Source organism: Dromaius novaehollandiae, chromosome 2 (assembly GCF_036370855.1).
Source record: "Dromaius novaehollandiae isolate bDroNov1 chromosome 2, bDroNov1.hap1, whole genome shotgun sequence".
Lineage (NCBI taxonomy): Eukaryota > Metazoa > Chordata > Aves > Casuariiformes > Dromaiidae > Dromaius > Dromaius novaehollandiae.
In genome coordinates this window covers 149,255,020-149,279,414 of record NC_088099.1, presented here as the reverse complement: position 1 = coordinate 149,279,414, position 24,395 = coordinate 149,255,020, and the positions used below count along the sequence as shown (strand labels likewise).

The window sequence follows — 24,395 nt, the reverse complement described above, 5'->3', positions numbered from 1 at the left end:
TTTTACTATTCACATTTCCTCATTAAAAAAAAATCTGTTTATCATTCTGGCACCATCTTCTTATTGTCACTTAGCATGGACACAAGTAGTGAATAACAACAAGAACGTAAACATCTGCTTTTTATAAGCAGCCATCCACCAAATTGTTATGTACTTTATGAGGCACAAGGAGGCAGGTGTCTCAAGCCACCCAAAATGCGCAAGTATCACTCTATTACCTCACACTACAAGCATGCTACTGAATTTTTACAATTGTTTTTCCTTCTATAAATGAATATTACTGCAAATAAAAGGATATGGAACTAGTTAAAATAGTACAACAAAACAAAAAAATCAAACCCAAAGACATTTCAAAATCGAAGAAGAGATCTGATGCGACAATCTTGAACTTGATTTAGCAAAGGCAACTAACACATGATGTATGACCTCAGAGGCTCCTCAGGTATTCACAGAAAATAATTCTGAATAGGTATAAATGTAGTAACAGAAAGGTTTTATTAGTATAAGTTAGGAATAACTACCTTTCTCATATGTAGCTGTGGCGGACAGATGAATGAATTTTTTGCCTTAAACATTTCTTGGTGCATGGGGTGCAGGCAGGCCATAACCCCGAACAAGCCATCTATCCCTGGCGGAAACAGGACTGGGCTGCTGCGACCCCCGAGATGGTCTCCCTGCGACCACCCGGGACACACCGAGCCTGCACTGAACGAGACCACAATCGGGCAGAGACTTTGGGATCTGGACTGTAAATTATTGTCCGTTTTTAGCACAACTTCTATAAAACTTGCTTGGCATGAGTGGCTAAATTTGCTGAAGCCTTAGGCCACACTCCCTAGTTCAGTGAGAAAGGGCCCCAGAGCTGCTGCAGGCGGGAAGGATAAGGGAGTTACCAGCAATTTGCATTCCTGTGCACTGCTGAAACAGTGCTAATTGCTGGAGTTACCACCTCTTTGTCAGGACCTTGAGAGATGATGGTGGGACCCGAGGAAGGAAGACACACCTATAGGATGGAAGACACACCTATCGGCAGAAACTGCAACAGAAAAGATAAGGGAGAAAAGAAACAGCCTGCCTAGGAACAACGATGAGATCCAATAAGGAGCAGGAGACCCCAGACTCAAAAATTACTATTGGTCTGAACTACCACGTGGGGGGGGGTGTGTGTGTGGGAAACTTAATTTGAAAAAGCTATAATTGCCCAGGGACCTCTTTGTTCAGGGTCCCTCTTCGGAGGCACCCAACTCGAGCTGTAACCACTGCACGCGTGCCATTATAATTTATTTATTTAATTTGCCTTGATTTTGGCTCCGAGCTTTTCAGCGGGAACCTAGGGTCGGACCCTGCTCGAGTTGTAATTACTGCACGCGCACCGCCAAAACTTACACCCAGGGTGAAGAGGACCCACCTACCACCAGACAGGAGCCCCCCCCACAGCCGAGACTCCCAAAGGAAGAGGACCAACGGGACGCTGCTGGATCCACGGGTGGTGATATCTTTCTCTCTCTCTCTCTCTCTCTCTCTCTCTCTCTCTCCCTTTTTCCCTCTCTTTTGTTGAGTGTTGGTAAGATCTGTTTGAAACGTGTGGCACGGGACTTGTCTAGCTAGTTGCAGTATTTGCCATTGAATTATCCTATCTGACCACATGCCTTATCTTTGTGTTAATAAATCTTAAAACCGGTTGGTTGGTGTCGTTTCACCTTAATTCAGTCCAAGGGCATCACGAACTTGGTCGTTTTGGCCCCAAGAGGAGGGAGGTCGTCCTGAACAACTCCTTTCGGGCTGCGACAGTAGCAAAAACATAAGGTATGAAGATCGTTTCAAAGGAACATAGATAAATATTCCACCCTGAGATGCCATCACAGATCATTTGCATATGGCCTATATTTTATAACATAGCTCTCCTTTACAAAATGTTAGTTTTAAATGTTTTTATACTTGCGCTATTTTATATTTCTACTACTGTAGAGCAGGACTCTACTAATACCATGAATCCAACTGTATACATGGAGGGAAGAAAAACCTAGCACTAATAATAATAAAAAAGTAGTAAAGATCTAAACTTGTTTTCTCATTTAGATAAACTATTTCAAACTTTAGGTTTACTATCTCAAAAGGCAAGGATTGAAACAAACCAAATATAGCATAGATTGCTGAGAAGAAATAAGATTTGCCTATTTCTAAAGAGATAAATAGAATATTTCTATCTAGGACAGTTCATAGGATTTATCCTGACTGCATCTTAAAAACGTCACTGGCCTGAGACTGAACAGTGCTTGCTCTGAACCTGTGACAGTGCAGACTTGCAAGGAAAAGCAAGGTGATGATTACTGATTACTGAGTAAATTGGCTTACTCATCTCTCGTCCTACTTCAGAGACTGGAGATAGCACTCTACAAGTAAGGAAGCAGGAGCAAAGGACTAGTCATTCACAAGAGGTGTCCAGGCCCTGTTTCACATCAGTAAAAAAGACTCCAAAGTGGATAAAAGAGAGCAACAGAGATGAAAAGTGTGGCTTGAAGCTCCCTTTAAGCATCCCCATAAGAAGCAATGACTGTTCTGGAGGGAGAATCATTATGGATTGACCTATTTCTCCGGCACACAGCAAAGATTCAAGAGTCTATACATTACAGGAGACTGGATGTTACTGATGCCTAGAGAAATACTCAGAGGCTTTATTTAAAAATCTACAAGCAAATACTATCTCCATTCAATTGCCACACTTGTAAGTGTAGTTGTTCTGAGGTGAAGAACTGACCAGGCTCAAAAGGAAGTGATCTAGAGAGTGTTTTCTGAGAGGCATGCTTAGTGACACCACCCCAGCCCAAGCTCAGTGATGGCACTCATTCCATCTTTTCTGCTTATTCTCTGAATAATGGAGATAAATGTTGGCTTGGATCTGTGCTTTGCAAACACATTTATATTCCAGACTTCAGCTTTAAACTTTCTGCTTGGTGTTGATAATTTTTTCATAGGTTTTCACCATTCTGCACCTAGGGAGGAATAACCCCATACACCGGTTCAGGCTGGAGGCTGCCCTGCTTGAGAGGAACTTGGTGAAGAACGATCAGGGGGTCCTGGGGGACAAGTTGACCATGAGCCAGCAATGAACCCTCATGGCAAAAAGGCCGACAGGATTCTGGCCTGCATTAGGAAGAGTATTGCCAGCAGGTCGAGGAAGGTGATCCTCCCCCTCTACTCAGCCCTGGTGAGGCCTCATCTGGAGTGCTGTGTCCAGTTCTGGGTTCCCCAATACAAGAGAGACATGGAGCTACTGGAGCAAGTCCAGTGGAGGGCTACTAAGATGATTAAGGGACTGCAGCAACTCTCATATGAGGAAAGGCTTAGAGCGCCAGGACTGTTCAGCTTGGAGAAGAGAAGACTGAGTGGGAATCTTATCAAAGTGTATAAGTATCTGAAGGGAAGGTGTAGAGAGGACGGAGCCAGACTTTTTTCTGTGGTACCCAGTGATAGGATGAGAGGCAACAGGCACAAACTGAAACACAGGCAGTTCAGTCTGAACATAGGGAAAAACTTCTTTACTGTGAGAGTGACTGAGTACTGGAATAGGTTGCCCAGAGAGGTTGTGGAGTCTCCTTCCTTGGAGATATTCAAAAGCCATCTGAATAGGGTCCTGTGCAATGTGCTCTAGGTGATCCTGCTTGAGCAGTGGGGTTGGACTAGATGATCTCCAGAGGTGCCTTCCAACCTCAACCATTCTGTGACTGTGTGAAACCACACTGCCTAGGTGGCATGCTCCACTTGCTCATCATTTCTGCTAACACCTCTTGGAGAGAGACATACAAAGACCCTTTACTTGGGAAAAAAATTTTTGAAGGACTAGGAGAAGGGAGGCAATGCTTCTTACCTGCAGTCTGTTTATATAGGCTTCTGCAACCATGTTTCACAAGACAGCTTGAGATACTTGGGTAACAGGAATTTTCAAGAACATGCATAAAAAAGACTTAGCTGAACCTATTGATAGGCAAATGCCATTAGGTAGATATTGAGAAATATGAAGAGGAAGCGGCAGAGAAGCAAAAATTGGGAAAACTAGCACAAGGAAACACAAGTAATTTTGACTTTGGCGAACAGAGAAACAATATAGATATCACTAGAAAAACAAAGCAATGAAAAGAAAGAGGTTAGAAAAATATCTGCAAAAAAAATCCAGATGTCCTATGATGTCACCTGGAAGACAAAAAATCACCTGATCTGAAATCAGACAGCATAAATTAGGGGTGAGGAGAAGGGAAAAGAACATACAATTTTCCAACTTCCAAGAATATGGCCCTGCTCCTCCTGTTTGCTTTAATTAATCCTGGTTACTTAATTTCCCAGATAGAAAATATAAAAGTTTCACTCTTCTCACCCTGTTGTTTTCGTATTTGTAATCTACAGACTGTTGAATCAACCTGTTCCTGTAAAGACTAACAGGAGTTAGCCAGCAGTAGATGAAGAGTTAAATAATGATAAGATATTTATCTTGGGATCACTGAGAAGGAAAAGAAAGTCAGTGTAAGGACCAACCTTGATCATTTCTGTCTGAAGCTCAGGTAGTGGATCCCAGAATTAGAGAGGCATGCACAGGATGTTCCCTTTGCCCTCTGTTGTAAAGATGAGCAAAGGAGTATCTACAGAACGCTCTCTCTATTCTTGCATGACCCAAGGACCCAAAGATCAAGTAGAGGGATCAGCATTTGGATGTAATTTGATCATGACTCCAGATCTTATCAAATTCCCAAAGCTTTTGACATTAAGTATATTTTATGGCAGCAGAAGTAAAAGCATATGTTGTTCTGATGTCATATACTGTATGGAATGTAATTTTCCTTAAGATTCACACAAAAACTACAATTTCTCTGTTAGTGGGACATAACATTCATCTTCATTGTACTGCCATGTAATGTTTCTGCATGTTATTAAACACTTATCATTTAGCATTCATGTTATTATACACTTATCATTTAGCATTCCCAAGGTGATAACATTTCCATTGTGAATGAAATATGACTTCTATCTCCCTTTTAATGATTCTGCTTGTAAAAGTGAATTCATTTTTGATATAACAAATTTAAAAAGATTTTTTCTACCTTTTTGTAATGAGTTAGCAAGTGAGTCACTCACAACACAAACATATAGCTGAGTATTTTTACAAATATCTATTCAATTTGTCCTTTATCCCCAAAAGTACTATCTTACAAACTATATTTTACATGGTTTTCACTCCAATGAAGAGATTTCATTGTTAAATGGGTATTTATTTAACACATAGGATAATTTTCTCATTAAATCTAAATTAGATTCCTTATAAGAACTTTAATTTTAAAGAACAGTTGATGCCTGGAGTGAAACTTTGAAAAGGATGATTAGCAACAATTCAATCCACACAACATTTTTTCTAGAATTTGTGCTCCTTTAAAATAGTAAAAATACTAGTGAAAATATAAAACATATTTCCATGAAAAAGATAGTTATTAACAATTCATTTCCCACCTGAAATTCCTACCATCAAAATTTCCAGATGAAATAATCACACTGCAGTACGGGTTAGATACATCCTGCACAGATGTCGTTTAAATACATACAAATATCATGTGAAACAAGGGATAGGAGCAAAGAGAACCATAAGAAAATATATTCATTCATTCTCAATTCCTAATCCAGTTCACCTATGATCAACCTATAAAATTTTTTGAAAATGATTTCACAGTAGATCACTGCATTGTGATGTCTCTTATTTATACTTCTAAATTTTTACAAAATAGATCAGAGTAAATAGTCTGATACTCTGAAGTATAATCATAAATTAAAACTGTAGTTGCCAAGATGAGAAAACACACACTCATCACTTACCTAGCAATTTGTAACAGGATTTGCAAATCATTAGTAAAAATAAATAGGTTCCAAAAAAAGAAATGTGTAAATATGTGTCTATATCATGGGCTATCATCACAGCTGAAAGTATTACCCAAAGTCTTCCTTTTAGTAAAAAGACTTAGTCTTTCTTACCTTTAAAGAAAACAAAATTCCCCTCACTGTTTTCATAAACTGCATCAATGCTCGGAGGCAGTCCCCTCCAGAAGTAGGTAATCTGCATGGGGTATCCATCCATCACCCTGTTGTTTCTTACGCGCCAAAACCATTGATCCTGGAAACCAAACACATGAGTCTCTTACTACACTTTGAGACATTTATATATGTTCAGTTGCTGTCTTGGAAATACCAAACAGCATATCCTACCATTTTTAGGACATGACCTTTACCTATTTGCATAACCATATTGGTGTTTATATTCATGTCACCTTCCTACATTACAAATATGTCAGAATTAGTTTTCCATGTGAACCGTGCAGTGTAGATAGATAACTTGCTGTAGAACATGCACCATGCTGTACATGACAAGGTAACCTTGTCAACCCATTACAATAAGGGGCCCAACTTAAAATGTGAAGATCAATTGCAATGTTTTTAGGCTGAACCTTATACATATGTGAGCCATGTATGATAGGACTACAAATAAGCTTGTGAGGATCATTAATTCTGCAAGTCATTTTTCTGCAGTGATGGCTAACAGTGAGATAAGGGCTGGTAGCTGTAGTTGTAACATCACAACATCAGTCCCATAGGAACTACACCTTACTTACTGGCTGTTTTATTGTAGTGAAGATTTGCAGTCTTTACCAGTGAGTTAAACAGAAAGGTTAATATAGGCTTTAAATCCGGTGTCCTGGTTGAGCTCAAAGCCTAACTTTGTCTTATGTTTTTGCCATTTAAAACGGCTTCTCCCTATAGGATATTCTCTGTCTTTAAGTGAGGACAATACTGAGGTGCATTGTTGAGGAATGAGGGATGTTCCAGTTAAGAAATGAGTATGTGACACATTAGGTGGGTATAGTTAAAGACGCTTTTGTGGTACCTCTTCAGCTCTTATAACTACAACGGTTCCAGCTCATCCTTGTCAATATTTAGAGATGAAGGAATGGATTAATCAAGCATTTTCACTTTTTACACACATTTAAAATTTTACAGCAATAATATTATATGAAACACAACAAAACCCCTTAAAAGATAAAGAAAGTGCTATCCTGTCAGATCTCTAACACAGGAGTTTTATGTGGCAGTTCAGCCTTCTTTCTTTACAGGTCAACTTGCCAAGCAAAAGAGATCTGTGCTCTTGCAGGAACTGGCACAGCTTAGAGACTAGATTAATATTTTGCAGGAGCAGGCTGATGATGGACTCTATTCATCATCTTTCCAAACCTGAGATCACAACTCTCATTAATTGTTCCTCTTTTCAATGACACTACTATTTATAAATCTCCATGAAAAAGTATTAGCCATACAAATACAAAACAGCTCAATATATACACACAAATACATCTTAATCATATGCATAAATGAGTCTACAATTGAAAGAGCTGTTTGCCCTCCCAGGTTTCTAAGGAGGACTTTGCTAAAAAATAAATAAATAAATAAATAAATAAAAGGCTCAGATAGCTTACACAACCTGAAAAATAACGTATTGAAAAAGTTATGACTGTCTAGAAATTGTATTCTATTCTGTTATAACCCCTAACATTTTTTCATGCCTAGCTATGTTATTGCTAGTGCAACACTGTTGTAACTTACTGTTGCACTATTCTTGTCTGGTTAGACTATTTTCAGCTTTCATTGCTTTATACTGTGAGATGTATTACAACATTTAAGGAAGGGAAGCAAAGCAATTTTTAGGATTAATTGACTAAACTCCAGAATGAGAATAGGAAAAAGGAGGGGAATACAACTTAGAAAAACAAGTATTTAGGAAGACCTAATTGAAGTATATGTTCTGAAAGCTGGAACAGATAATGTCAACCTCTGGGGTTTTTTTGTTTTTTTTTTTTAATAGCATGAAGGTAAGACAAGAGAGCTTTAAGAAAAAAAATTATGGGAAAATTTCCTCAAAACAGATATTGGGAAGTACTTCTTCGTTGCAACAGTAATAAATTCTTGAAATGGATTTTTAGGTCAGATTTTCAAGGTGTCATCATTCAAGGAATGACTTAAGTGTTGTTCTGGGAGAAAGGATGCAACGATAAGTCTCCAAAGGCCAAATAGTTTTTTGTCCTCCCCACATTTCTGTAAAACTCTCAAAAGCCAGACAGTATATCAGAAATCAGCTATTAAAGTTAAAAAAAAAAAAAAAAAAGGAGAAACAAGTAGCAAGGTGCAATGATATAAAAACTGCAGTCTTTCTGGTATCTTTTACTATCCTTAATACAATGGAATTTTCCAACATTGTCTTTCTCCATTCTAAGAACAGGATATACCATGCTATTTGGCTGAATTTGGCTACAAAAGTACATCTTAGAAAAAACAGTTTAGCTGCAGGAAGGACCATATGCAGCTCTCATAAAACGCCCACCGACTCTAAAGGAAATTGATCAAGATGTAGGTACAAAGTATGCAAAATACTTAAAGCTGACTGAGTGCTGGCTACTTAGCAGAATATGAATGGACATAAGTACACACTTAATCATTTTGCTGAATAAAGGTCCTAAATGAAATGCTCAAGCTCTCAGGAGTTTCCCGATATAACCCTCATACTCAGGAAAGTCTCGACACCACTGCTATGGGCAAAGCTTGTGACATTAGAGGCTGGTTAATAAATTTTGACTTTCAGCTACTATGCTAAAGCAGATCCTGTAAATCACATTAATGTGTTACAAGAAAAGGATTTTGCTAGCTCCAACAACAGGAACAGTCTTCTTTCGATCAGACTTAAACTACACTGTAAAATTGTCAGTCAATTCTATTGATTTCCATTTTTAAAAAAGTCAACCAAGATCCTCTTTTTGAGATTGAGTGAGTTTCAGCTTTAATGATCTGTGGAACTTATTTGCATTGACTGACTTTGATAAAAAGACCAATAAAATGATAATCTATAGATTTGGTATTGAGTTGTATTTCATATTAAGCATTTCATATTCAATATCAGGGTTTTGCAGAATAACAGTGAGAATATCCTAATTTACTTTTTACTCAAATTCCTTAGCAAGACAATCATTTTCCCTGCTACTACACAATTAAAATTATCACAATAATACAATTGACTTACACAGCACAGCCCCACGGAGTTTACACACATACATGCACTTGGTAATGTCAATACTAGGCATACACAAGCTTTCAACAAGAGGTAAGTGAAGACAGCTGGCAAAAAAAATAATTCAGCATCATAAAGTGAACATGTAATGACACCTCTCTCATATACACTCTCAGCCACCAGTCACTTGTAGTCCAGGGAATTTCTGAACCAAAGATGATAATTTGCCGTTTACTAGTGCTTGACTGACTATTAGCCCTAGGTATTTCTTCCTGGATACATGCAAACTGTTAACATCCACAAGTATCTGCAGAAACATGTATGACAGTTTAGCAATGTGCTGTGGGAAAGCAATCTGCAAAAGTCAGAGCTGTTCACTGGTGTTCAGCTTTTATTCACCTTCTTTCTCTTTATGTATCATCAACAATAGCAGCACTTTGACTTTAAGCTCTAATCCAAGATCTTTGTCCCTCCATGTCTCTGTGTCAGTGTTCTGTATTCTGAGAAGTTTATACATGCAGCAAATTCCTTATTTTCCTGGGCTATTTTCATGCCATAGTAAACATGAACAATGGGATTTCGCTCATCAGTCAAGACCCTTCAAGTTTCTACAGAAAGAAAATTTTTGAAATGGATAACTTCAGCTTTTTTGTGTCCTTATCTGAATAGAGAGAAGCATGTACATTCTTTGCCAATAGATGCCTATCTCTAAAAATACAATAGATATAGGCAAACTGACAAGATTCAGCAAATTTCTGGAAATGTCTGGAAGCCAAATTGGAAGTTTGGATCATTTATAAGATTGGACAAGGAAGGTGTTGGGGGAAGTTGATAGAATAATGCGTTTATGTATATTTAGTTACTCTGGATGACTTTCCTCCTAACATACCAGACTGTTTTTAGCCTGTCAGAGTTCAAACTCCGGAATTCAAGCTGAGAACTTCTGGGGTGTAGCTACAAAGCACCGTAAGGATCTTTGTGAAATATCGCATGGGATGGGCTCTGCTTATAGAGAAAATCTGCATTCTTTTGTACATACGACTATTCTCATTGTACTTTGCTTAATTTACTGAATTTATCTTAGGCGAAGCTATATTTACCTGTAGTTTTATCATCTGCAGCTAGATAAACAGCCACAAGTACTGAATTGTGTTTTCAACAGTCTAGCTATTAGGGAAAATAGAGACATAGTCCAAGAAAAAGTGTATATTCTCTCAGAAAGCTCCCTTCACTGAAAAAAAACTAGCTTCCCCAAATAAATAAATAAATAAACAAATGAAATAATAAATAATAATAATAAAATAAATAATAAATAAATAGCTTCCCTACACTGAAATAAACTAGCTAGTGACATTTTCTGTGACAAAGTACGCCTCAGTGTATTTGATTATATCAAATAAACAGTTTTGTCTCTTTTGAGAAACACTGTGTTGAAGAACTGTTTGTTTTCCACTCTATTTACGTTTAATACACTTTTAATATCTTGATTTCCCCAAAACACATTAACTCCTGCAGACAAGTTGAACACACGACTTGCCACATGCATTCAAATGACAAGCCTGAGAAACACACATATTGCAATTATGACTTTTAGTCCCTTTCCTAGTTGGCCAGCCAATGCCTTTTTGTAAGCAGCTATAGTTAGCTATATATAGCTATATAGCTCTAACTATATTGGCCATTCTTATGCAGTTGGGATCTTGCATTAAATATTATGAATATAGGCATAGCAAGTAAATTAAACTTGGACAGTTATTCCCATTAACGAAGAGCAGAACTGCAACCAAGAAAACAAGCAAAATTGAATCGAAATTGAACAATATATTTCAGAATCAGAAAACAGGCATTGAGCAAGGGGAGACTGCAAGCTCTTTCAGAAACACTATTACAAATAAAAAATTACGGTAGGATGAAAGAGCAGGAGTGGTTACTCCTGCATTATGACACTCATTTTGTTTAGAAGTCGGGATAATTTTGAGGAAAAAAACCCAATAAAGCCTTATGGCTTTATGAAGAAAGAGGTTATACATAAATCATTCTGCACTGTCAGTAAATGCTCTAGGTAATTTTTCTGTGCGTATTTAGCCTAGTAATGAGATGAAGGGACTAAAATTTAGTGGGACACTCTGGTGAGTAAAGGCCTTGCCACTTAATCTTTACGTGCATCGATTTCATTACTACATTGTGTATGCTAATAATAAACATCTACTTCATAAAACTACCTGTTTATTAACAACTTGGAGATGCTTGAATGGAAGATTGTATGAACACCGTACTCATCTCCAAAAAACCTATCACCTAATGCATTGTTCTCCTAGTTTGTCATTAGACACAATCTCCCCCTACATTTATAATACAGAAACTTTAGCTTTTTAGTGATGATCATGATAAATTCAGTGTTATTTATCTTTGATCCCATGAACTCTTTTAGAAACATCTGTAAGTCAAATAGGTTGGTTTTTTTATTTATTTATTTCCATTTGATGCCAATAAGCATTGCTGCCATCTCATTTTTTATAAATTAACTTTTAAATCTGTATTACTATGAATATTTAATGTCACTTTATGTATTTACTCTCACCCTACATGTCCTTCAGATTTCTTTAGGGACACAGCTGATGGCTAGGAAAATGAAAAGCAATCTGCAGATATTTCAGTCCATCCATACTGAAAAATATAGTAGAGTTTTCAGGCAAAATTAATGGAGCTTTTTTGTCTCTCAGCACCTCATTTTCTCCCTCACCCCTTGACCAATAACCATTGCCAAATGTGAAACATTAATGTGCTGTAAAATCTGTAGAGCTTTGCCCTTTATTTTTATACCTAATGAGCTCTGTCTAACAATTCTGTAACCACATGCGTCACCCTGACTCATAGTTCCAGATGATACCCACTAATAATGGAAAGTCTGTTCCATGTAATAGATATTCTAGAAGTTGTACGCGGAGTGAAAAAGAAGAAAAGAATGGGGGTTTTTGAGTGTTAACTTTCATATCTATTGGAAATGAAAATTAAGTTGATTTTAAGAAGTAATTAGTTCTTGTACTGGTTTTACAGGGAACATTAAAAAACACTGTGTAAAACTCACACTGGAGAAGACTTAAGGCAGACAGTGTGATAGGTGAAAACAAGGATATACCACAAATGTAAATTATAACATTTTGACTATGATTATAAAAATATGTGTGAAACCACAAGTACTTCATGGTAAGGACTCATACCATATGGAGCACACCTCTGTGGGAATTCCTCTGGGTCAACAATACTCTGACTTGATATTAAAGTGTACAGTGCTGTTAGGGGGATTTCACCATCAGAAAAGATGGAATGAGAGAGATGCAAAACTGAAATACCGAATATCTACAGCTGCTAGAGAGAGGTTTTACTATGACTAGATTCCATAGGTATCACTGCTTAGCCTATTTAATTTCCTACAAAACGGCAAATATAATACCGCTGTTCTAAATCAATGTTAATTAAATTCTCAATTGCAATTAATACTGTAGCTTAATATTATTGACAGAACACATCAAGGTTTCAGACTTAGTCGTATCTTCTCCCATAATCCAACTCTTACCATGCACAAAAGCAAGCCTCTGCCAGGGGAAGATTAAACATACCCAGAAGTGTTACACAAAGTGGGCACGGCAGGCAGAAAAATTCACGCAAATGAGGATCCTTCTAATTCTTTTTTCATCTGAGAATTGCAAGAGCAACCCGTTGTAAATAATAAGCTGTGCTATTTACTCACTTTAAATTATTCTCTTACAGCTAAAGAGGAGTTCCAATTTTAAACAGAGGAACTACCTGGAAGACAGAACGTGCAGAGACTATGTTTCAAAAGATTATGATTTAGGAGAGAATAAAGCTCCCCTACTACATGCCTTTATGAGATTATTAAGAAACTTCCTGAATTTGGGGAATGAAAGCTGTTTTTATAGTGTCCAAGCTAAATCAGAAATATCCTGGTGAAAATCTTTATCTAATATCAAAAGGTATCTTCTCATGTCTACTTCCTTATGGATATTGGCCTGCTTTGACTGACATTCATATGAATTTCACCAGCAGATCCCAGTGATGGGAATATTGGGTCTTCAGCATGTGGGATTAAAAGCTTTGTTCCTACTCATCTGGAGAATTCTGTTATTTCTTTAATAGCATCCATCTTCAGCATTCCAAATTTGGAATTTATATTGTTCAACTTAAAGGGCACCAATGCATAGAATAGGAAAAGAGAATAAAATATTTTTCAGCACCTATTTTGCAAAATAATTTTCAAGGAGCAGAAGAAAGGGCAAAAGTCTAGAGGATGTAAATGAGGAAAAAGAAAGGCACAATTCAGCTATGAGAATGAGAGCTAAAATTATTTTTCTTTTCTGACTTGCATCCCTTTCCCTTTCATTTTTAGTATAACATTTGCAAAGAAACTTATAGATTAGCTCTACTGCAGTTTCTACGTAATTTCACAGCAGAAACCAATTGGTTCTAGTGAGACTGTAATCAGACTCTTTTATTAAATGTGTGCAACCAATCGAGCTCGTTCTAGGAAACAATTAACTGAATGGGCTATTCTGTTCACATGTACTTTAGGTCAGCTTATTATTAAGCAGATTTGCATTAAGAACAAACAAGGTTCCATTAAAACTATGAAGAACTATTATCTGTTCATTAAAAAATAAATGTATAATTGACTGCAGATTACTTATTTGAACTGGTAGAAACAATTCATCTTTCCTAACTGAGACAACAGCATAGTCATAATAGGGTAAAAATATGGTCTAGGTACCATCAAGACACCATTCCATGCTGCTCAGGAAATCCTCAGACCTCTTATGATGAGAGCCTGATCTTTTCCTTGGAGATGAGGCCAACTCACTGGATTTCAAGCAGAACAGACGCAAAACCAAATGCTATATTATTGCTTCCCTACACTCCCAAACAAGGACTGACTGTACTTCCTTGATGCAGCTTATTAACGCCTGTCAGTTATCATTTATGAGTGGCAACTAATACAACACTTCCAAACAAAAAAGCCATTGTTTGTTATGAACTTATTCTTAGAAACGTATTTATGCTAATCTAATACTACGAGCAGATGAACTGTCCCCCTTGGGATAGGGGTAAGTAAAAAACTGGGCAAATTTACCAGTTTGTTGTTTATGGGAAGCACCATGCTGCACCTGATTAAAAGTGTCTATCTTCAGCTAACCCACTGAGATGAAAATTTCACTGGCATAAATCTATTTTCCAGCAAAAAACTTACTGAGTGATTTTATCTAAGGAAACTTTGTTAAGTAGTAGCATATATGTTTTTCTAGTACCTACTCTTTTATATTTTCTTTTGTAAATGACAAGGTAAAAAGGAATGTCAGACTAGTCAAAAATGGCTCTGTTTATGTTACAATCTTCCTTCTTCTTAGCTCCATCTTCTGAGCCCTAGCTATTAGAATGAACATCTTTTACTCATTTCAGATTTTTCATTGCTCATGCTGAAATCTCTTGTTGTGCTTTTAAAAAGAGCATCATAGATCAAGAAACTAAGGTTAAAAATTAGAAAAAAACCTGAAAAATACCATTTCTTTTTCCAAAGGGGACAAAGGACTATATACACTTTGACTGATTTTCCTTCATGAAAGAAACCTATTTTTTCCTCATTTTTAATCTGTTGTATACATCTCTTTCATGAACTCGAAATAAGACTTAAATGTAATAGACACTCTTGTCCATCTAAAGTCTTTATAGCTGATTCTGCTTTATACACCAGGAAGACAGGATGCAATAAAAGGAACTATGAAACTGCAGTAAAAATACCTCTTTTATATTCTACATCAAGTTCTAAAGGATAGTGTATTACCCAAAACATTAGTAATCCCTCTAAAATCTCCCCTCTTTTGTTTATAGTAATTTCAATAAAATACTTTCAGCTGCATTTAAGTTTTCCCACTTCTAGTGATGTGCAATGGTTGATCCAAAATGTAAATTTCTCTGCCTTTTGAATTTCTTGTTTTACTATACGCTTTCTTCTCTTTTTACTTGTTCTCTAATGAATAGTTTTGTCATTGAAGATGGCCTCTCTCTTTTCTTGAAGTAGGAACCTATCCTGTTGTGCACACTTTCCTCTCCCCAGTAGCCTCTATTTACTTTCTACTTTCAAGCTCTTGCTCTCTCATACATATCTCCTCTTTTCTGAATATCTGTCTTGCTTCTTCTTGCTCTTGTTTTCTTACACACTGATTCACCTCCTTGCCCTAGCATTAACCCCTACCTTTCACTTAAGCTTTTTTTCTATTTGTCTCTTTTATCCATCTTGATTTTTCACACCCTAATTTGGTCTTCATCCTGTTTCATGTATCTGCGCTCATAGTTTTCTTATATTCAAAACACTTTTGTGCTCATGTCTTGGTAGCACTCAGGAAAATTGAGAAAAGTGAGGACTTTGTCACAATAAATAATGAAGTAACAATTAATTGTCAGTGGATCCCAACAGAGAGACTTGTTAAAGTGTCTCAAAACTCACTTTCACCAAAGTCATCTTGAATCTTCTCATATCTGTGTGTAGGAGAACTCTAGAGATGCTAGATCCTACAGAAAGCAGCTCTTTTTTTAAAATAAAAAGTTTTAGTGAATTATCAGGTATTACCACTTGCTTAAAAAGTAGTAGAAAGTAAAAGGAATTCCATTTACTAATAAAAATAAGAATTTCAGTCCGAAAGCAAGTGTTTCGGGAAACATAAAGCATGAGATTACATGGCTATAAGAAAAACTCTTTAGAATGAAAATGAAGGATATTCCACAGTAAAGGCATTTTTTTATATCGCTTGCATTTTATACTTTGTGGCTTTTATTTGCTATTTGTATTCATCTGATTAATTCTCTTTTCACCTGGTAAGATGGGGATCTTTTCTCTATCAAGTCAGAATTCTGATGTTTTTCATTACTTTCCTACCTGAGTGGTATTCAACTTGGGGAAAAAATCACTACTTAGCTATAAACATCACTCAGTTATGGCTAAGAACACAGACACAGATTCCATCCCTGGAAATAGTCAGCAAAAATATAGTGTGGCCTTCTGTAATATCTTTAATCTTACATAAGTATTAATTTCCTCATCAAGGTAAGGACTAGATTCTAAAGCTGAAAAAGATCAAGATGATGATACCATTTACAGTTAAAAAAAAAATCCTACACAAAACAAACAGAAAGGAAAACTTCCTCTCTAATGACTGCAAAGTGAAAATTAGCAAAACTGACATTCTGCAGTGACTGTCAAAACATGAAGAAATTACACACTCCCATGAATTTAGCAACCGACTCTCCCTTCGATAAACATTCAGCCGATCCAATGTTACCTAGACTTTCTGTTAAGAGGGAGTTTTTTCATCAGGCAGGTTTTTTTTTTCTTTAGAACAACAAGAAATAATAATATTTTTATTTTTCAAAGAAGGGCCTCTATGTTAAATTCCCAGAAAAGGCTAGGCATTCGTTTTTTGTTATCATGAAGGAATAATCATTTGTTCATCTCCAGTTCACTTCATTCATTTGCAACACCTTTACATGGCACCTACATTTCATTTAATTTAAAAATGGTAGGACAGAGATTCATTTGTTTTATAGACAATTGGACAAAATGTTAGTATTCTTTACTATAGCCCTAGATTCCAAAGTAAAGGAAAAGGTGTAATTCTTATGTTTTTCACTGTATGACAACTCTGAAATGCTCAATATCATAATCTTTGTCCAGAATTTCTGATTTTATTACCAATATACAAGGAATAAATGGAATACCTGACAGCCAGCTCTACAAGAATTATAATTCTTCAATAAGCTTTCAAAAACACCCACTCATATTTAGACTAGATTCTGTAAATCACTCTTTGGTGGTATATTTTTCTCATCTGAAGGACAACATTCTTTGTTCAACTATTTCAGAGAGGTGTTATTTTGTCTAAAGTCAGCAACATAAAATGTTTATAAAACCATTAATTTCTTTTTTTTTTAGAAAAAGAGATAGGATTTGACTATGAAGTGTATTCTGGGCATCTTATACTGAAATTTTGCTAAATATATTGCATAATTTGAGGTAAATATGAAAAAAAAGAGTACAGTACTGTGAGCCTCTTCCTAAAGAGGTACTGATTCCCTCTTCCTAAACAAAATGTAGCAGAATATTCAGCAAAGTACTTTATGCTGCTTGGTCATTTGCTATGCAGTCAGGATTTTAGGCCTCTGTTTGGTGAACTGTAAGTATATCCAAATACTTTGTGTGCTTCCTTGAATATGGGATAAATATAAGGTACAAAAAAAAAAGGAAAAGCAAAACAACTCTTAAAAGTAGATCTTACACTTTAAAATGTGTACAAAGAGACAGAGACCATTAAAACTTTTTTTTAAAGAAAAGAGACTTGCCACTTCTCATACAGACCTGCAAGAGAAATTACCCATTTAAATGAGCGTAACCTACTTTCAGAGGCATCCACAACCACAGTTATAGGTTCTCTTTTGAAAGCAGTACCATGACTTAAACCTTTGCTCTTCATTGCCTCTTCTCAGCTGAAGTGCAGCGACTAATTATATGATCATTGTCAGCCCTCTCCAGTGCAGATGAAAATAGGTTTTCTTAAAATATCTTCTATATATTTCAAACAATAACAAATTTTAATTGCTCCATATCAACTATTTCATTCTAAATTAAACATTTCTTAAGACTATGATTAGTATTTGGTATTCAAGAGAAGTAGCTCATCAACAAAGATTTTCATGTATGTTTCATTAATATTTATCTTCATTTTGTTACAGGTCTGTTGTCTTTAGTAAATGCTTGTTTTTCATTCTTTCAGCTTATTACAATATGTATCCCATCATTTCTTCATTATCAAATGAAGCTTTTTATAATATATTTTGTGTCAGCTTTTTATAATGTATTTTGATGCATATCTATCTACCCTTTCTAATTATTTTTCCTGTATAGACAGTAGCAATGGCATTTACACATTTCTTTTCTTTTGTATGCATTAACCTTTCAGAAAGATTTTGAAGCAGTCAAAAAACTGTGAGTATCTGTAGAATGCTTTCAGTTCAGGGGAAAACTGTTATGCAGAATACCTTTGGTCAATACCAGGGCTGGACAACACTAGATTTCACATCATACATGAAATTCGGCAATTTCAGAGGCCCCTAATATGATGGGTTCATATGGGCCTAATGTAGAAAACTACCACATACTTCATCACTATCACACACTTCCAAGAGTGCTCAGCTCCTCCTAGAAAGCCTTTCATGCAAGAATTTGTCCAGTTTACCTGCTTGAATTATAAAGTCTGACAATTAAAGACCTTGTACTATGGTGCAGCTAGATATGGTACTCCTCAGTGCTATTACTTTTCTAACATGCCCCAAAATATATTAATGATAACAATCCAGGTATGAGAGTCATGTCACTAGTGTTTTTTCTTGGCCAACCAGATTTTTTTTTTTTTTAAGGTAACTGTCTCCTTTCAGGTGAATTTCTGCATTCCTACCTGAAGTCAATATTTCTGTTTATTCTGATTTTGTTCAAATAACTAAAAACAATAGGACTCCCTAAAATGTTCCCATTGCCACATGATGATGATTCAACATGAACAAACAGACAGCCATAAAAGAGACAGAATAGGGGCCTCTAAAGACATCAAATGTAGTCTTGGAGCCAGGAACCTCAGGAATGCTCCCATTCCCTCTAGTGCTCTGTAGGTAATGGCACATGAACATGAAGTACTGAGAAACACATTTCATCCACAGGATGAACATTAAGTCTTGACAGAGCAGTTGATTATGGTACGCAGCAGTGACTGTACTTTGAGCCTGCAAAAGATGCTGTAAGTTTCCTCGAACTTAATTCTCTTGTCTCTATCGATGGGGAGGTCACATGCAAGTCAGTGGGTTCCATGAGTTCATGGAGCAATGGTGCATTCAGCACCAGAAAAAGACAGGAAAAGTGGTGACTTTAAAATAAAAAATACTACGTTTCCTTGATTAAATTTGGAAAATTTTCTCCTAACCTTGGAAAAAAAGTGTTCTGCTAAGGTTCTGTTATAAATATATTATATTTAAAATGAATATATTTTAACACAAATGGAAAAAGTAATAACACAAATGCAAGAAGCATGAAATTTCCTAATGAGCAATGGTTTGCATTAACACACATGCCTGCATATGTAGTAGAACTCAAACTTTGCATTGCAAGGGATTCGTGATAAAAGCCCTCTCTGCAACAATGTAAAGGGGCAAAAAGGTTTCATAACTAGCTGTATACAAATATGAGGTGAAGATGTCTGCTTTGTAGTATCCTATCCTTGTCTCCCTACAATTAGTAGTGTTAAATAGGTTTGGAATGAATGCTGGCTTTCTGGGAAGGACTATATTAATAGGGATATATTGAAATTAATGTAAAACTCTATGAAGATGTCGTAGAAAATTATTTCTAGTGTTGCACTCCCAAAAAAATCTCCATGGCTGTGCAATTCTATAAAAAGAAGTAATTATCTATAAAATTCTGAAAAATGATTTAAATTTTGTGTTTTTTTCTATCAAATTTCTGGTCCCACCAATTCATCACTATGTTATACTCTCCCTCAGTTCAGTTCATGTCCATTAGTTCATTACAGTTTTCCTTTCTCTCTACTCAGCTGTGATGTCAGTCTGACCCCATGTGTATATGTGGGTGCAGCATGGATCTTTTTGTTCTCTGGACGGGATTACTTTGTCAGAGGGAGGCAAGTTCCTGTTTCGATCTCTAGTGGAGCCTGCAGGTGTCCTTCATGGCTGTGTCAACATATCATCACAGTTCTTGGAATATCATGGGATACAGGATGAATATGTTTAACTGAGTCACACCTCTTTTGCAGTTACCAACACCTACATCTTGGTACTTCTCTTACACTAACACATTGCCCTCCTGAGTAGCTTTCTGGGAGACTAAGTAACCAATACTTTCCTACAACAGTTTGCTAGCTTAATTTTGACAAATGTGATCCTCAATCCTATTTGAAGCTCAGTAATACTCATTTTGTAACTCCCTTCATCCCCCGAGTCATCACCGATACTAAATATCATACTCTCCACTTTTCTTCAGACAAAACAATCCTTTTATAGCCTCTTTTACATTTCATTAAGAAAAAAGATTACTGAGAATCTTGGACTACTTTTTTTCCCTTTAATAAAACTGTCAAGAGGATTTGCAACCTGTGCAATTCGCTAGAAATAGACAGGATATGAGCATAAAAATGTTTTCAGGATTCTGTTCCTAGCTGTACTGTGTTCCCTGCTACCATGCTACACAGCCTTACCCATAATAGCACAGACATCAGAATAGAAATCTTCTTTCTGGAGAAGACCAAGTGTACCACCTAAGATCCTATAGAAAAAATAAGGATATTTTCCCACATTTCTCTTGCAATTCATCTTGGGCCATGAGAAGAGAGTAATAAAATATTTGTGTTTTTTTGTCCTACATTTTTCACTGTAACTTATGTTTTGCAGAAAGAGAAAGAAAGAGAAAACTGATTTTTTTCTTTCTCATCACTCTGAAATTATTGACTATACGTTTGTAAGGAGTACACATACAAATATTTGAAATAGTCTAGGACAGACTCATCTTTGTCTGAGTAAATCTGACCAACCAGTCTAATGAAATCAGAATAATTGTTTTTCTCTACCTGTCTGACCTTATCATATATAATATGATGCTTCACCATCTGCCTGAGGGGTGAGAAGACTATTTTAACTGCTACTACAAATACGTCTGAGTCATCAGGCTCACTGCAATGACTCAGGCACTCCCACAAAAACAAAAAGGCCAGAAGAGAGCAAACCCAATTTCCCATCTATATTTTCCCCCCAAACATAGAGATTGATTCTGTATGGAATGGCTATGGCCCTAGATATCAAAAAAATTCATTGAGAAATCAAGAGAAGGTGTGACCGCTTCATCAAAGTTTCTAGACACAGGCAGGGGAAACACTAAAAGAAGTCACACAGACAAATGTTGATTTGGCCAAAGCCTTAATTACTCTTTCTAGTTCCTTTAACTGATTTAGATACCACTGGCAGACCAAGACAACTGGCAAAGTAAGTCCAAGTAAAGCACAGAAAGATCTTCTCAGGAATAAACAATTTTCACCTACATGAATAAACCTGTGGCTTTTGGACTACAGCCTGTCCAGGAGCTCATTTACCATCTTTTCCACCTACAGGGAGCTTCTAAGTCCCTCTTGACTGGGGAAATAAAAAAGATAAATTATTATCGTTCACTCATGTTAGCCTGTGAAGACTAGAGAGCACCCAACTGTATCCACCAAGGTTAACCAAAACCAACTATCACAAAACTATTCTTGATCTTATATGAAAACAGGAAATTATAAATAGAAAAGCAATTGTTAATTCATAGGATAGGTAAGAATTACTCAAAATATTTTTCATGCAGTTTTCCTTGCATTTATGCAGGGATCTTTTTACTCTAGGACGAGTTCTGATATATTTGTGTTAATATTGATATGCTATATTGCCTATATCACCTATAATTTCATATTTCTGTGGTATCTATAAATTCCTACATCCTTGTATTTCTCTCCATATACATAAATACAGAACTAGTACTAGGAAAGCATTTACAAGTGAGTAAGAAGAAAAAACATGTTCAAAGTATAAATGAAAACTGGGCAATACTGTCCTAATAGAACAGTAGCATTAAAAGTTGCAGAGGAACATGGTTGTCAGTGGACAAGATCATAACATGACCTGATGTAAACCACAACGTACATGTCATACACACAAAAAAGCAAACAGGATTCCACATGAAGTACAACCATGAAAACAGCTGCATCTGTGACTCTCACATTGACCTTGTTACCTCTGTGAAGACCCAAAATAACCACATCCTTCAAACTACATAATCACAGTAGCCAAATTGTATAGTTTCATAATCCACATGCAATTAGGCATAATTATAAATACATAAAGGGCAAAGACTGCCTGCAGGAGGCCAGCAGCACCCATGCACACCCTCATGCAGATGCAACTTGCGCTCCCCTACTCTCTCACCCTGTCTCCTTGCCTTCCCTGCATGGCACATTGCATAGCTCTTCTGAGGAGATCGAAAGAAGGTGCAGTGCTGTTATGGGTCATATCTGAACGACAGGTGGGTGCAAGAAGTAGGGGCTAACTTCGGGCAAAAGTATCTCCTCCTGGTTGCAGTGGATTGTGCTAGTCAACACATCAACAAGAGAGTGGAGCTTCTCTAACCAAGCTGGGCTCTAGAGAGCATATCCCACTCCTGTTACACAGTCCATGCAAGGGAAGGAGAAGAAGACTCTACTTCCCTATTCACTTTAGGGCCATACCACCTCTGTCCACATACTCATACCAATGTGGATAGATGTGAAAAGATGTACATCAGCCTTCAAATCTGCTTTGGCTGGTACACCTAAATGGAAGATTTCTGAAATCAAGAAGTAGAGAAGACACGTAGTTGTTCATGTCAGAGCTGTGTTTTGTTTGCAAAAGGAACTAGATATTTATAAACAATGTAAGAAGGTATTGAACTGTATACATATCAATCTTTCTAAGTGCAAACAAGTATAGATTTCTGCTAATCTTCCTTCTTTATTCCTCTATTATCTTCTGTGGCCAGGAGGCCAGCTACTGAAATGCTCTGAAGACCAAAAATTCCCACTTCCCTCAAAATCTAGTTATTGTAGCTGTGCAATTAAAGAAACAACTACCCTGAGATAGGTTGATACTAGCTAGCTAACTAAACATTTAGGTAATGGACTAATGAGAGGATGTTTGTAAATCACCATATGGCTTACAAAAGTCCACACAAGGCACTTCTACAGAGGACGATGTGCAGACCAAGACATAACCAAACAAAGCTTCTAAAGATACACAGCATAAACAGAATACATGTTGCTGCTAACTGGAGCTTGCATGTTGCTTAGGGTATGAATGAAGTAGTAAGCTATGATAGTACCTGATAATATATGAAAATAAGCGGAGGCATGAAGGAGCTCTATGGGAGTTACTTTGGGTTCAAGCTGCTGAACCGCTAAGACAATGAATGTTAAGATATGCTGTTCGACCTCGGTGTAATGCTTGTGATCTATGATATAGTGTTAAAAACAACTGGAAACTCATGTACCAAATCTAGCTTTGAGGCTTTGAGTAGTGTAAGTAAATCTGAGTAAGCTCAGTAAAGCTGAGTAAGCTCTTACATCCCATGGAAGTGGCAGGATTAGATAAAGATTGTCAGGCCCACCATATCCATGGGTGAGCAGCCATATTCCTGGAGTGCCTTGGCATTGGGATTGACAGCAGTGGCCACAGGGAAAAATAAGCCATGAAGGGTGGCATATCCAGCAAAGAGCAGCCAACAATGGCATTGGTCATGACAACACGAATATGAAAATGGTAGCTATTCAAGTGGCTTTGCACTGTCACTCAGATGCAGGGATAACATCATGAATAAAGTGAAGGACTAACAGTGAATACGTGATACTGCAAATTAAAGGCAATTACAGATAAAATCTGGGAGTGTACGATCTGAAGCCATGGGTGTTTTAAAGAGCTAGCCAGACATCACATTGAAGCATCAGTGGAGACTGCATCATTATAAAATTGAGAAGAAATGCTGGAGAGCTGCTCAAATACCTGATGCAGTCATGGGTAGAAAGAGGAAATAGTTGAACTCTATCATTATTAAATTATTCTTTGACCTAATACACAGTCTGTTCTCCTCAGTGGAGATATAGCCACTGGACAGATGTGTCTAATCATAAAATAAAACTGTGCCTGCCTAATTTCAATTTATAGGCTGGACAAGCAGGATGATCAAATTTGATACTGTATAGGAAAACAGTTCTTTCATATGCTTGATATTACAACCTAATCTGCTGTTTCTTGGGTTATTTTACCTAATACACATTACCCAAAACATACAGTCTCCCAGTCATGTCAACTGAGACATGACTGGGACTTTAACATTGGAAAAATCTTGATTCTGTTAAGGTGAACGGATTTTTTTCAATATTTCAATTGGGCAAAGATTTCATTCTATAGGCAAGCACAGCTTGCAGGAAGAAAATGCTTCAAAATTATTCAAGCCATGACTTATAAAAATTAAGAAAAGATAGAATTTTAATAAATATCTATTATAATGTTCTGATATATTTCAGAAGGCTTTCAACTTCTGAGTAATGTTTCACTGATTTGTGGAAAAAAACATATGGATGTTGCTCTAAATTATTTAAGACATCAACTCCTTAATAGTGCAGTG

The 24,395-nt window shown here is 36.6% G+C and overlaps 1 protein-coding gene across 2 annotated transcripts in view; it reads right to left on the bottom strand.

The window, feature by feature from the left end:
• The window catches only part of MMP16 (matrix metallopeptidase 16), a 190,955-nt gene that overhangs the window by 24,903 nt on the left and 141,657 nt on the right, over nucleotides 1-24,395 (bottom strand). For both annotated transcript variants that reach the window (XM_026099840.2, XM_064507778.1), the window contains one exon: nucleotides 6,013-6,151. In XM_026099840.2, coding sequence (XP_025955625.2) covers nucleotides 6,013-6,151 — 139 coding nt within the window. The remainder of the gene's footprint in view (nucleotides 1-6,012; nucleotides 6,152-24,395) is intronic.